This window comes from Salpingoeca rosetta, assembly GCF_000188695.1.
Source record: "Salpingoeca rosetta unplaced genomic scaffold supercont1.36, whole genome shotgun sequence".
In the NCBI taxonomy this organism is placed as follows: domain Eukaryota; class Choanoflagellata; order Craspedida; family Salpingoecidae; genus Salpingoeca; species Salpingoeca rosetta.
Genome location: NW_004754898.1, coordinates 34,382 through 46,045, shown reverse-complemented (window position 1 = coordinate 46,045; position 11,664 = coordinate 34,382). Strand labels below are relative to the sequence as shown.

General features: G+C 55.6%; 2 protein-coding genes across 2 annotated transcripts in view; one reads left to right on the top strand and one right to left on the bottom strand.

The window, feature by feature from the left end:
* Nucleotides 1–1,017, bottom strand: part of PTSG_13018 (uncharacterized protein) — a gene marked incomplete at its 3' end in the record, with an annotated part of 5,212 nt that extends 4,195 nt beyond the window's left edge. The window contains exon 1 of the mRNA XM_004988277.1: nucleotides 12–1,017. Coding sequence (XP_004988334.1) covers nucleotides 12–947 — 936 coding nt within the window. The 5' untranslated portion in view covers nucleotides 948–1,017. The remainder of the gene's footprint in view (nucleotides 1–11) is intronic.
* A 194-nt stretch (nucleotides 1,018–1,211) lies between these two features.
* PTSG_10284 (proprotein convertase subtilisin/kexin type 5) overlaps nucleotides 1,212–11,664 on the top strand; it is a 17,785-nt gene continuing 7,332 nt past the window's right edge. Inside the window, exons 1-21 of the mRNA XM_004988276.1 lie at nucleotides 1,212–1,243; nucleotides 1,692–1,834; nucleotides 2,071–2,089; nucleotides 2,311–3,365; nucleotides 3,677–4,189; nucleotides 4,480–4,570; nucleotides 4,855–5,414; nucleotides 5,609–6,016; nucleotides 6,383–6,507; nucleotides 6,750–7,333; nucleotides 7,643–7,947; nucleotides 8,098–8,323; nucleotides 8,447–8,513; nucleotides 8,754–8,839; nucleotides 9,103–9,167; nucleotides 9,436–9,630; nucleotides 9,927–9,984; nucleotides 10,191–10,286; nucleotides 10,527–10,663; nucleotides 10,893–10,994; nucleotides 11,181–11,308. Coding sequence (XP_004988333.1) covers nucleotides 1,235–1,243; nucleotides 1,692–1,834; nucleotides 2,071–2,089; nucleotides 2,311–3,365; nucleotides 3,677–4,189; nucleotides 4,480–4,570; nucleotides 4,855–5,414; nucleotides 5,609–6,016; nucleotides 6,383–6,507; nucleotides 6,750–7,333; nucleotides 7,643–7,947; nucleotides 8,098–8,323; nucleotides 8,447–8,513; nucleotides 8,754–8,839; nucleotides 9,103–9,167; nucleotides 9,436–9,630; nucleotides 9,927–9,984; nucleotides 10,191–10,286; nucleotides 10,527–10,663; nucleotides 10,893–10,994; nucleotides 11,181–11,308 — 4,972 coding nt within the window. The 5' untranslated portion in view covers nucleotides 1,212–1,234. The remainder of the gene's footprint in view (nucleotides 1,244–1,691; nucleotides 1,835–2,070; nucleotides 2,090–2,310; nucleotides 3,366–3,676; nucleotides 4,190–4,479; nucleotides 4,571–4,854; nucleotides 5,415–5,608; nucleotides 6,017–6,382; nucleotides 6,508–6,749; nucleotides 7,334–7,642; nucleotides 7,948–8,097; nucleotides 8,324–8,446; nucleotides 8,514–8,753; nucleotides 8,840–9,102; nucleotides 9,168–9,435; nucleotides 9,631–9,926; nucleotides 9,985–10,190; nucleotides 10,287–10,526; nucleotides 10,664–10,892; nucleotides 10,995–11,180; nucleotides 11,309–11,664) is intronic.

Genomic DNA, 11,664 nt, shown 5'->3' with positions numbered 1-11,664 from the left:
TCTGTGAGGACGTTCTTGAGCCGCACGTGGTCGGTCCACAGCACGGGCCTGCCGCCGCGGCGCTGGGTGTCCTCGAGCTCCACCTGCCAGATGGAGCTTGCGTCGTGGTAGTCGCCCGGTTGGTTGCCTGCCCCGATGGCGCGGAGACAGACGGTGTTGTCGTGGCCAAGGAAGTCATCCTCGTCGCCGTCGCCAATCTGCCGCGCAACGACGAGGAACCCGTTGGCCTCGTGGTGGTACAGGCGCACAAAGTCGCCGCCCTTGAGCACGTGGATGAAGGCCTCCCCAGAGACGTTGTAGGGGGCGAAGAGGCGGATGCGTATGCCGGATGTCTCGGACGGCCCGCAGGCGAGGAGGACCTTGGACTGGTCGAGGCTTGAGGAGGAGGTGAGGAAGGTGCGGTTTCCGTCGAGGATGAGCTCGTTCTGGAAGACGACCTGGTCGTTGAGGAGGACCGGGTCGCCGATGGCCCTGATCTTGAAGCGCGGCAGGAGGCGAAAGTGGCTGGCGCCGGCGCTGGTGGCATCGAGAGCCACGGAGTACACGCCGCCAACGGCGCGGGTCTGGCGCGTGATGCTGCGCTGGGTGCTGCGGTGGATGATGCGCACGACGTCGCCGTACTTGAGGCTGGCGCCCTCCGGCAGGTCCGTCACCGCCTTGATCTGGAAGATGCATGCCTGCTCAAAGTTTGGGATGGTGGTGGGTGCCGTGTCTGCCTTGGTAGAGGTGGCGTCAGCGGTGGAGGAGGAGGAGTAGGTTGCATTGGTGCTGTCGCCTTGCTGCTGTGTTGCTTTCTGGTGCTCTTGCTGTAGTTTGGTGGGTTGGAAGACGGAGATCTCCTTTGACGAGAGCAAGTCCACGCTCGCCACACCACCCGCACTCTGCACAAACAGTGACACAAAGTCACCGTTGCTCAGCGTGCTGCGGTCGACAATGTCGTCCGCCATCGTGTGTGTGTGTGTGTGTGTTGGGGTGGGTGCAGTGCAGTGTGTTGCTATGTGAATGTGCAGTGTGACGGGTTGGTGGGTGTGGGGAGTGTTTGCTGGGGGTGTTGGTTGGCTACGCAGCAAGTTGTGACATCATCCGAGTAGGACTTTATGCATCGAATCATTTGGGAAAATATTTAATGTCGGCAATGACGTCATTTCATTCCTCTTTTGCACACCTTTTGTTCACAGCTTTTGGAGATACTGCCTCTTGCCCCATTTCCTTTCGGGTTTCTTTTGTTACTTCGATGACGACGGTGGGCTCCGTGTGCCCCAGGTTGTTGTTGTTGTTGTTGTTGTTGTTGTTGTTGTTGTTGTTGTTGTTGTTGTTGTTGTTGTTGTTGTTGTTGTTGTTGTTGTTGTTGTTGTTGTTGTTGTTGTTGTTGTTGTTGTTGTTGTTGTTGTTGTTGTTGTTGTTGTTGTTGTTGTTGTTGTTGTTGTTGTTGTTGTTGTTGTTGTTGTTGTTGTTGTTGTTGTTGTTGTTGTTGTTGTTGTTGTTGTTGTTGTTGTTGTTGTTGTTGTTGTTGTTGTTGTTGTTGTTGTTGTTGTTGTTGTTGTTGTTTGTGTCTGTGTCTTGTGCGGCGATGCTTTGTTGGCCACTGTGTCTGGTGCGCGAAGGTCAACACTCCATTCCCGAGCTTTGCGCAAATCTAACAATGCCTAACTTGTTGCTGGTTCTCAACGTGTTGTCTGTCGTCCTCTCAGTCGACCAGCAGCAGTGGTATCGCAGAAGTTAGGATGAAGAAGCCTTGCCGGCGGCCTTTGGCTGGCGCAGCAGTCTCGCTTGCAGTTGCCCTGTTGCTCGTTTGTGCAGCTGCATCTGGTCAAGCAGCAGCCGATGCATTCAGGTGAGTGACAGTGTTGTTTGTGTTGTGTTGTTTTGTTTACACTGTAAGGTTGTTTACTTACACATCATTCGCCGTCATTTTCTTCGTCTGTGTTTTCGTTCATGATGTGATGTGTCAGGAAGCCACACATAAATACCTGACGGCTCACCACTCCACACATGTTTTTACTTGCTCTTGCTGCGTGCCTTGCGTGCGTGGGTTGTGGCACTGCCCGTCATGTGGTGGCGTGAGCATAGACACCGGCGCGCCAACGAAGTCAGTACATCAAGACCACGTTCGCAGTGTTTTGGTGTTGCGCGAATGAGCGCATCTCTTGCTGGTGTTGTGGATGCCTCGAAGTGACGCGCACACCTCGTTGAGCGCACAACACAACACAACACAACACAACACAACACAACACAGCGCAACAACTACAACTACAACTACAATACAACAGCACTCGTTCTCATTCTGACCTGCTTGTGGACCATTTCCAGCCCACTGCACCACCGAGGAACCCGACCACTACACCAACGCCCAATGGCGGGTTTACAGTGTACTGGGATGCCCCCGACTCCACCACGACCAACGGCGCCATCACGGGCTACGTCGTGCGCATCCGCCCCACCGCCCCGCAGCCACGGACGTGGGCATACGGCAACGTCACCCTCAACGCCACGGACGTAACCGTGTCTGCCGCTACCCTCTCGTACACCCTGGTTGATGAGCTTGCCTATCCATTCTCAGGCTACAGCGTCGGCATTGCTGCCCAAAACGCGCAAGGCCTCGGCCCCTTTGCCATGCTCTCCATTGACGCGTCCGGCATAGTCCCGCCCGGCCAGCCGCGCTCCGTGACGACCTCCCTGCCTGTTGTGGACCCGTCGACGTACCCGCCGAATGCTGACGAAATTATTGTTGGCTGGGCTGTGCCTGCGGGCATCTGGTTCCGCAATGCGCCCGTCCTCGGCTTTGACCTCGTGGCCACGCCCGTGCCGGGCAGCACCACGGACGAAGTGGTGACCGTTCGCTTTCCTGTGCAGTGGCAGGACGGCGACTCGCCCGATGAGCAGTTCACGGCGTCCATCACGGGCCTCACCCCAAACACGGAGTACGTGGTGCGCGTGTACACGATTGGCCTGGACGGTGACCGCAGTACGGGCTCGTTTATGACCACGGAGAAGACACGCCCACACCTGCCCACGGTTGCACCGACGGGCCTCAGCGTGGACGACACATCTGCCACTGCCTTCAACCTCTCCTGGAGCGCCATGAGCGCCAGCACACCGGGCAGCAACGGCGACATCGTGGGCTACCGGATCTACCACGTGCCCTCCGCCGACCGCGGCTGTACTAACATGGCCTGCCCGCCGCCATCTCCCTGCCAGGAGGAGCCAACCTGTGAGTTTGGCGAGTGTATGTACACCAACAAGCCCGACAACATCACGTGCGACGATGGCAACAAGGACACCATCCGTGATCACTGTGTGGCGGGCGCGTGCGTTGGGGAGCTCATCAACCAGCACATGGACCAAACACCTCCCGTCGTCCATTTGTACGTTAGGGTGTATGTCGTGTTACAGTTCAGGCATGAGGAGCTGTGCAGCAGTGGGTCTGCGAGTGCGTGTCTGGGTAGTTGTATGGGTGCGTGCATGATTACAGCAGTGTGTCTGGGTGTGTGTGCTTGTTCAGACCATCGAAATGCCACCACGATGACCGTCGCACCAACACCAACACTACCACCACCACCACCAACACCAACACCACCGCCACCACCAACACCAACACCACCGCCACCAACACCACCAACAACAACGACAACCAACATCGCCCTCCATGCCCATCATCGCCTCCACCCACCATCAGGTCCATGAGCTCGCAGTCGCACGGCGGCGGGTACATGCCGCGGCTCAGGCAGTTCTTCTATCCGTCGTGGAGCGGCAGCACCATCTACCGCCATGACCGCGACGGCACCTACCTGTACACGTTCAGCGTCAGCGGCACGTCCAACATCATGCAGCTGTGGGGCGAACCAGACTCGCTGTACTACTACACCGCCAACTGGAACAACCAATACTGTCGCAAGATTGGGCCCTTCCCGAGCACGAGTGTCGTTTGGACTTACACCCCGCAGCCAGCGACCACGGTTGGTGGCGTTGCAACGGACAGCAAGTATGCGTACTGCATCCAGAACAGCCGCTCAACTGTGCACGTGGTCGACAAGATGACCGGGGCGTTCGTGCGCACGTTTGACCTGACTGGTGGCGGCATCGGTAGTCTCTACGGCGCGTTTGCTGTTGCCAACGACAAGGTCTATTACGGCACTGGCCAGTACTTCTACCGCCACAACCTGGCAGACGGCAGCTTTGATGGCTTCAGGTGTGTGTTTGTGGTTGCTGTTTTATCTGTGTGTGTGTGTGTGTGTGTGTGTGTGTGTGTGTGTTTGTGGTTGGCGTGTTCGTGGTATGTGCGTGTGTGTTTGCTTGGGTATGTGCGTGTGTTTATGTTTAGTTGGGTATGTGTGTGTGTGTGTGCTGCCCGCGTGCACATACTTGCAGGGGCTTACTGCTGTTTAACGTGTTGGTTTGTGTATGCATACGATGCACGACATTAGGTGCTTGTATCTCATACACGTGTTCTTGCTTTCGTGGCACCTGTGTACATCGCAGATTCCAGACACGTGAGACAATTTACAGCATGGCATTCACTGGTCAGCACCTCTGCGTCAGTCAGAACAACGACAACGTCAACTGCTACCAGGTACATCAATGCTCTTATGTGCGTGTGTGTGTTTGTGTGTGTTTATGTGTTTGTGTGTGTTTATGCTTGTGTGTGTTTATGTGCGTGTGTGTGTTTGTGTGTGTTTGTGTGTTTGCGTGTGTTTGTGTGTTTGTGTGTGTTTGTGTGCGTGTTGCGTATGTGCATACCGTGTTGCTCGCATGTGCGTGTTTGCCTTGACACTGGTGGGCTGTTACAACGATCCAAAAGCCACTTGTGTGTGTTGGAGCATTACTGACACATGCACCACCACTCGACATGAACAGGTGTTGTCGCATAACATCTGGCACAGCGATGATGAGCCCGCAGTCCTTGACACGGTGTCCACGTTCCAGTCGCGCTCCATGAACACGCGGTCGTACGGCGGCGGGTACATGCCGATGCTTCGCCAGTACTGGTACCCGTCGTGGAGTGGCAGCACCATCTACCGTTACGACGTGCAGGGTCGCTCGTTTGGGCTGTCAACATTTACGTCTGTGAACGGCGTTCGCCCCATCCGCCAGGTGTGGGGATCGCCCGACTCGCCCCACTACTACCTGGCAGCCAGCAACTACATCTACAAGGCGACGTGGCCGCAGAACCAGCTGGTGTGGTCGTACAACCTGGGCACGACGGCTGGCGGCGTCACCACGCACGGCGCCAGCGTGTACGCAATGAAGGCGTCAGGATCTACCGTATATGTGCTGCGTGCCCGTGATGGCGTGTTGGAGCGATCGTTTGATCTCGACACGACGAGTGGCAGCAGCTTCAGCACTATGTATGGCAGCCTCGTCGCCGTCCAGGGCAAGCTGTACCACGCACACGGCTCCACGCGCAGGTTTTACAGGTAGGCACGGCGACGGGCACATAGAGGAGAGGGGAGAAGGGTATGTGCGTGTCAGTGTGTTTGTTGATTGTGTGAGTGTCTGGCTTTCTGTCGCTTGTTGTTTGTGGTGTTGTTTGCGTCAACGGCCGAAAACCTCTCGTCGCCACAATGTTATGCAAACAAACACACATACACGCACTCACACACTGACACAGGTACGATCTGGACACGGGTGCCTACGATGGCATGTTTTTCAACGTGGCCTACAACATCTACACGATGGCGTTCAACGGGCGGGACATCTGCGTGAGTGACGGCGACTCAAACGTGCGCTGCTACCAGATTCTGGAGCGAAACGTGTACGACAACCCTACACGCGGCAGCCCACCGCTGATCGTCGGCTCAAAGATCCTCAACGCGTACATGAACGCACAGCTCTCTGACCTTCTGCCGTCGTCGCACTACTTTGCTCGCTGCTATTCCGGCACCGTCGATGGCTGGAGCTCAGCGACCTTCCACAGCCGCTGCGACAACAAGGGCCCCACGCTTACCATTGGTCGCAACAGGGACACGGGCCGAGTGTTTGGCGGCTTTACTCACGTCGCTTGGACCAGCAGCTCAACGTACGTGGGGTGGGTGGGCACACGTATTTCGGACGTTGTGCTGGTGCATTCATGTGTGTGTGTGTGTGTGTGTGTGTGTGCGTTGATGACGATGTCGTGGAGTCGATGATGATGATGATGATGATGATGATGGTGATGATGATGATGATGATGATGATGATGGTAATGATGATGATGATGATGATGATGATGATGATGATGATGGTGGTGGTGATGGTAATGATGATGGTGATGATGGTAATGATGATGATGATGATGATGATGGTGGTGGTGGTGGTGGTGGTGATGCCTTGCACATCTTCAGCGTCTTGTTTCACACTCCCACATGATCGCACACCCTGTGAATATGCGGTTGTCACTCGACAGGTACCGCACGGACTATTTGGCCTTCCTCTTCCGCTTCAATGGCGAACAAGTTGAGCGCACGGATCAGGACCTCTCGTCTCCCGGCAACGCCGTGTACCACAGGAACTCCTACTGCCCGACATTCGGTGAGGTGCAGGGGGGGGGGGGGGAAGGCAGGGACGGGGGGAGGGGGTCAACAGCCGGATACCGCCCAGAGCACGTCAAGAAGTGGTGTGCTGCTTATGATTGACAGAGTGACATGACACAGTGACATGTTTTCCTACTAACACACACACGCACACGCACACGTACACACACACACACACACACACACACACACAAACACACAAACACACACTCACACATAACCAACCAACCAACCAAATAGGCGGTGGACACGACCTTCGCTTCTACTCCAACTGCCAGCGCGTGTCTTTCAATCCCTCCAGCTATCGAATTGATAGTGGTGGCTATTCCAACTCCTGGGCTGGCGGCTCAAGCAACATCTATGTCGATGAGATTGAGGTGTTTTCCATCACCGGAGACTCGTACGATCCGTGTGATGGTGTTGTATGCCAAACGAACCCGTGCACCCCCACCAACGTGTGCCAACTTGGTGTGTGCGTGCCCACGACCATCCCCGACGGCACCCCCTGCGACGATGGCGACACCACGACGGCGTTTGACGCGTGTGTCGCTGGCCAGTGCGTGGGTGCTGCGCGCTACTCCAACACGTCCTCCTTCACCCTCGACGACCTCCACCCCGGACGCACCTACGCCGTGCAGGTGCAGGCGTACACAAGCATTGGCGGTGGCCCCCTCAGCGATGCCGTTCACAGCACCACACGCGAGGCGCCACCAACATCGGGTCCCGTGGATGTTGCAGCACGCCTCATCTCTGCCAGGGCCATGGAAGTGACGTGGGCAGAACCGCCGCTGCCCACACACCAAGGGCGCTTGCTGGGATACCAGGTGCAGCTGCGTGGTGTTTTGTGTGTGTGTGTGCTTGCTCGTGTGTGTGTGTATGTGCTTACTCGTGTGTTTGTGTGTGTGTGTTGGTGTGTGTGTATGTGCGTATGTGTGTGTGTTTGTACTTGTTAGTGTTCATTGGCGTGTGTGTGTGTGTGTGGGTGTGTGTGCGGGCTGGTGTGCCTGCTTGTCTCCTCGTGCAATCATCAATCATCACCAGCACGAGCAGTACCACCGCCACCAACATATTGCCTTACTGACCACGATGCGTGCGCACCCCTTCTTCACCACGGCCATCGTCATCACCGCCAGGTGTTTGTCCAGTCTGCCGACCGTCCGGCCGAATTGGTGGCCACCCTCAACTACTTCACCTTCACCGTCACGAACTTGCAGCCGTACAGCAACCACACCATCTTCGTCACCACCTACAACAGCGCTGGCGCCTCTCCGCCCTCTCAAAGCATCACCGTTCAGACGCCAGAGGCGCCGCCCGGCCCGCCGTCCAACGTGCAGGCTGATGAGGAGCTGTCTGACAACGGCGAAGTGATAACCATCAGCTGGCAGCCGCCGTACGAACCCAACGGCGTCGTTACCAAGTACACCGTCTACTACCAGAAGTGAGCGATCTTGGTGGTGGTGTATGTGTGTGTGTGCGTGTGGGCGTGTGTGTGTGTGTGTTTGTGACGATTTCGCGCTTGGATGCACTCTGTACGCCATGCTCACACGTGACTATTCCCCTCTTCTTTGAACCATCGTTGTCCCTTCAGGCTTGGTGCCACGTGGAACTCTGTGACCACGTCCAGTGGCAGCCAGCAGTCGGTTGAGATTGATGGCCTGGACCCCATCTCCACCTATCTTGTGCAAGTGTCTGCGTGGACGTCAGCTGGCGAGGGCGAGCGCAGCAACACCATCGCGCCCACCACCGGTCAGGGCATTCCCCGCACACCGCCTGACAACGTCAACGCCAACGCACTCAACAAAACGGCCATCAAGGTGCTGTGGTGGTGTGTGTGTGAATGTGTGTGTATGTTAATACTACTGTCTGCGCCCACTACCTCGCTTGCCAACAACACCACTGCCTGGCTAACCCATCCCCTGCCATCACACGCCCATCAGGTGACGTATGAGCTGCCGCCGTCGGATGAGGGCGAAGTCATCGCGTACAGCATCTACTTCATGCCAGGTGCGCTGGCGCATGATCGCTGCGATGAAGATGAGTGCTGAAAGCAAGGGGAAGGGAGAGAAGATGAATGCGTGCATGTGTGTATGAGTGTGTGTGTGTGGGTGTACTGTGTACTGTGTGTGTGTGTACGTGTGTTTGTGCGTGTGTGTGTGTGTGCAGACGTAATGCGCTTGTCTTGGTATGCTTGTGGGCAAAGCATTCACACCAACTCTCACATCCCACCATTTCGCATCGATGCAGAGTTGCGGCCGCAATCGTGTGATGACCTTTCCTGCGCAGCGCGCAGTCAGTGCCATCAGGAGGGCGAGTGCATCTACGATCCATATGTGAGATTATGTTTGAACGCTGTGTTGGCATGAACGCGTGCGTGTGTGTGTATGTGTGTGTATGTGTGTGGGTGTGCGTGTGTGTGTGCGTGTGTGTGCGCGTGTGTGTGTGTTGGTTGGATGTGCGCACACGTGGATATGTACATGTGTGTACACACGTCTGTGTGAACATGTTCACACACGCACAAACACAAACACGCCATCTCACGTCTTGTGCTTGCGTGTCCACTCACACCCCCTTCCTGCTCTGACAATTTGTTTAGTATGGGCCAATGTGCACGCAGCCGGTGAAACTCGATGGAGCCCCTTGTAACGATGGCGACGACACGTGAGTGTTGAGATTAGGGTGAGGTGTGGGTAAATGTGCGTGTGTGTGTGTGTGTGTGAGTGAGTGTGTGGGTGGGTGGGTGCGGGTGAGGATCAACGACGAGGGTGCTGTTGTGTGAGGTTCTCATTTCGATGCTGGTACTGACATGCAGGTCCACACACACACACACACACACACACACACACACACACACACACACACACACACACACACACACACACACACATACATACACACACACACACGCCTCATTTGCCCGTGACTGCAGTACGCAGCTCGACGTGTGTGTGGCGGGTGTGTGCCGGGGTGGCCTGCCCATCGCCACGCCACTGGACACGGTTGCACTCAACTACTCGGGATCGTTCCCCTCGAGCTCTTACGGAATGGCGTACAGTCCACGACGACATGAGTGGTGGTTCCCCATTTACACCACCACCTCAAACCCGGGGACAACCGTGCACAGGTGCGCATGCAGATAGACTCGTTGCATTTGCACGTGGTGTGCGTGTGCCTGATGTGCGTGGTGTGTGTGTGTGTGTGCGTGTTGTGCATTATTTGCATGTATGTTGTGTATGTCGTTACAGTGAGATTGAAATGGATGATGGTGATCGTTGTGGGAAGCCGTTATCCCAACGCGCTGCAATTGTTTCACATGCTCATGTCCCACGCGGATTCCTGCGGACTCCCCAATGTGTGCATGTGTGTGTGTGCATGTGTGTGCGTGTGTGTGTGTGCGTGGTCGTGTTCACGTCTGTTCAGATACGCTGCGACGGATTTGTCGACACGGATCGGCTCATTTCGCATTCCCATCGCATATGTGAGTGACGCGGGAGCCAGTAGTGGTAGCATTGCAGACTGCTTTGAGCCTGATTTGCGGTGGGGTGGTTCATGGAGTGGAATTGTCGTGCACCTCGCCTTGCTGGTTACAGTTGCATTTCCCTGACATGTGTTGTTCTCGAATGCATGTATCCCACCTGCTATATCCCACCTGCTATATCCCACCTGCTGTCTTCCAACACACAGGTGTTTCAGATCTGGCCGCACATTGACGACACGTACCTCGTCAGCACGTACTCGCAAAATCGCGTCTACCGCTTCGGGCCATTCCCACTGAGCACGGTGAGCGCATGTATGTGTGAGGAAATTGTTGGGGATGTGTGTGAATGTTCATGTGTGTGTGTGTGGTGTGTGTGTGTGTGTGGGTTCATACTTGTGAGAAGGATGAGGGTGCGCAACTCGTTGTGTGACTGTGGGTGCGAGCGTATGAACGTGTGCATGTGCTCTTCAACAAGCATGCTCCAACACGATGCCCTGTTCCTCACGCCGCATCACACCGTATCATGTCGCATGGCATCACAGCAAATCTGGAACTACAACTTTGGGACAACGGTGGGCGGTGTTGCCATGTACGACGGCGCTGTCTACGCCATGCAGAGCAACAGCCTCAACATTCGCGTGCTCGACTGGGAAACTGGCGCATATCAACGCGCATTCACGTACGTCGATGTGGTGGTGTATCGGTGTCCGCAAGGACGCATACACGCATTGTTCGTGTGTGTGCGTGTGCATGACGAGTTAGACGTGCGTCTGCAAGGCCTTATATGTGGTGCTACAAGTCCGCAGTAACATTGTGTATGCTTCTGTGTCGTCCTGTGCATTGACTCTCACGGCCTGCCATCATTTCCTTCTCCACTGCACCGTTGCCACATATCGCCCAATCTACAGCCTGAAGAGCTCCCCACAGACCTTCTCCAACATGTACGGCACATTCGCCGTCGCCAACGGGAAAATCTTTGCCGGAGACTACGATGATACCAATATGTACAGGTGCGGGTGACAAAGTACAGTTTGCTGTGCGCGTGGCATACCTGCTGATGGCGCTGCTGGGTGCTATCGGATGTGCTTTTTGGTGTTGGTCTAGGTGAGGCTTGTTGTTATGCTCCTGCTCCGTGCCCTCCGTGGTCATCACACAAAGTTCGGGTCTTTGTCGCAATGGCCTTCCGATGTCTTCAGGTATGACCTTGCAACGGAGACCTACGACAACGTGTTTTGGACGACGAGCACCAGCACGCGCAAGCTGGCGTTTGACGGGCAGAACATCTGCACCAGCACCACATCAACGCCCGTGGAGTGCTGGCAAGGTCAGAATAACCGGGCCGGGGGGGGGGTTTGAGTGTGTGTGCTTGTGTGTGTGTGTGTGTTGGTGTGTGTGTGTGTGTGTTGGTGTGCGTGAGTGTATTGATCACTCCTATATACATGACCATTGGCAACCAAGTTGTAGACGTAATACGATTGTATGCGAAGGGGATCTTCCTCACTTACTCTACTCTACGGTGGGGGGTGGGAGGGGAGCTGGCTTTACGTTCCGCTTAGAGAATAATAGTTCAGTTATAGGGTCGAAGTGGGCAAATTTGCTATAGCCGGCGGTACGAACAGAAGAGTGCAAAAAAGAAAAGAATACGTGCGGTAGCCCCGTGCAGGAGATAGTGTCATCGTT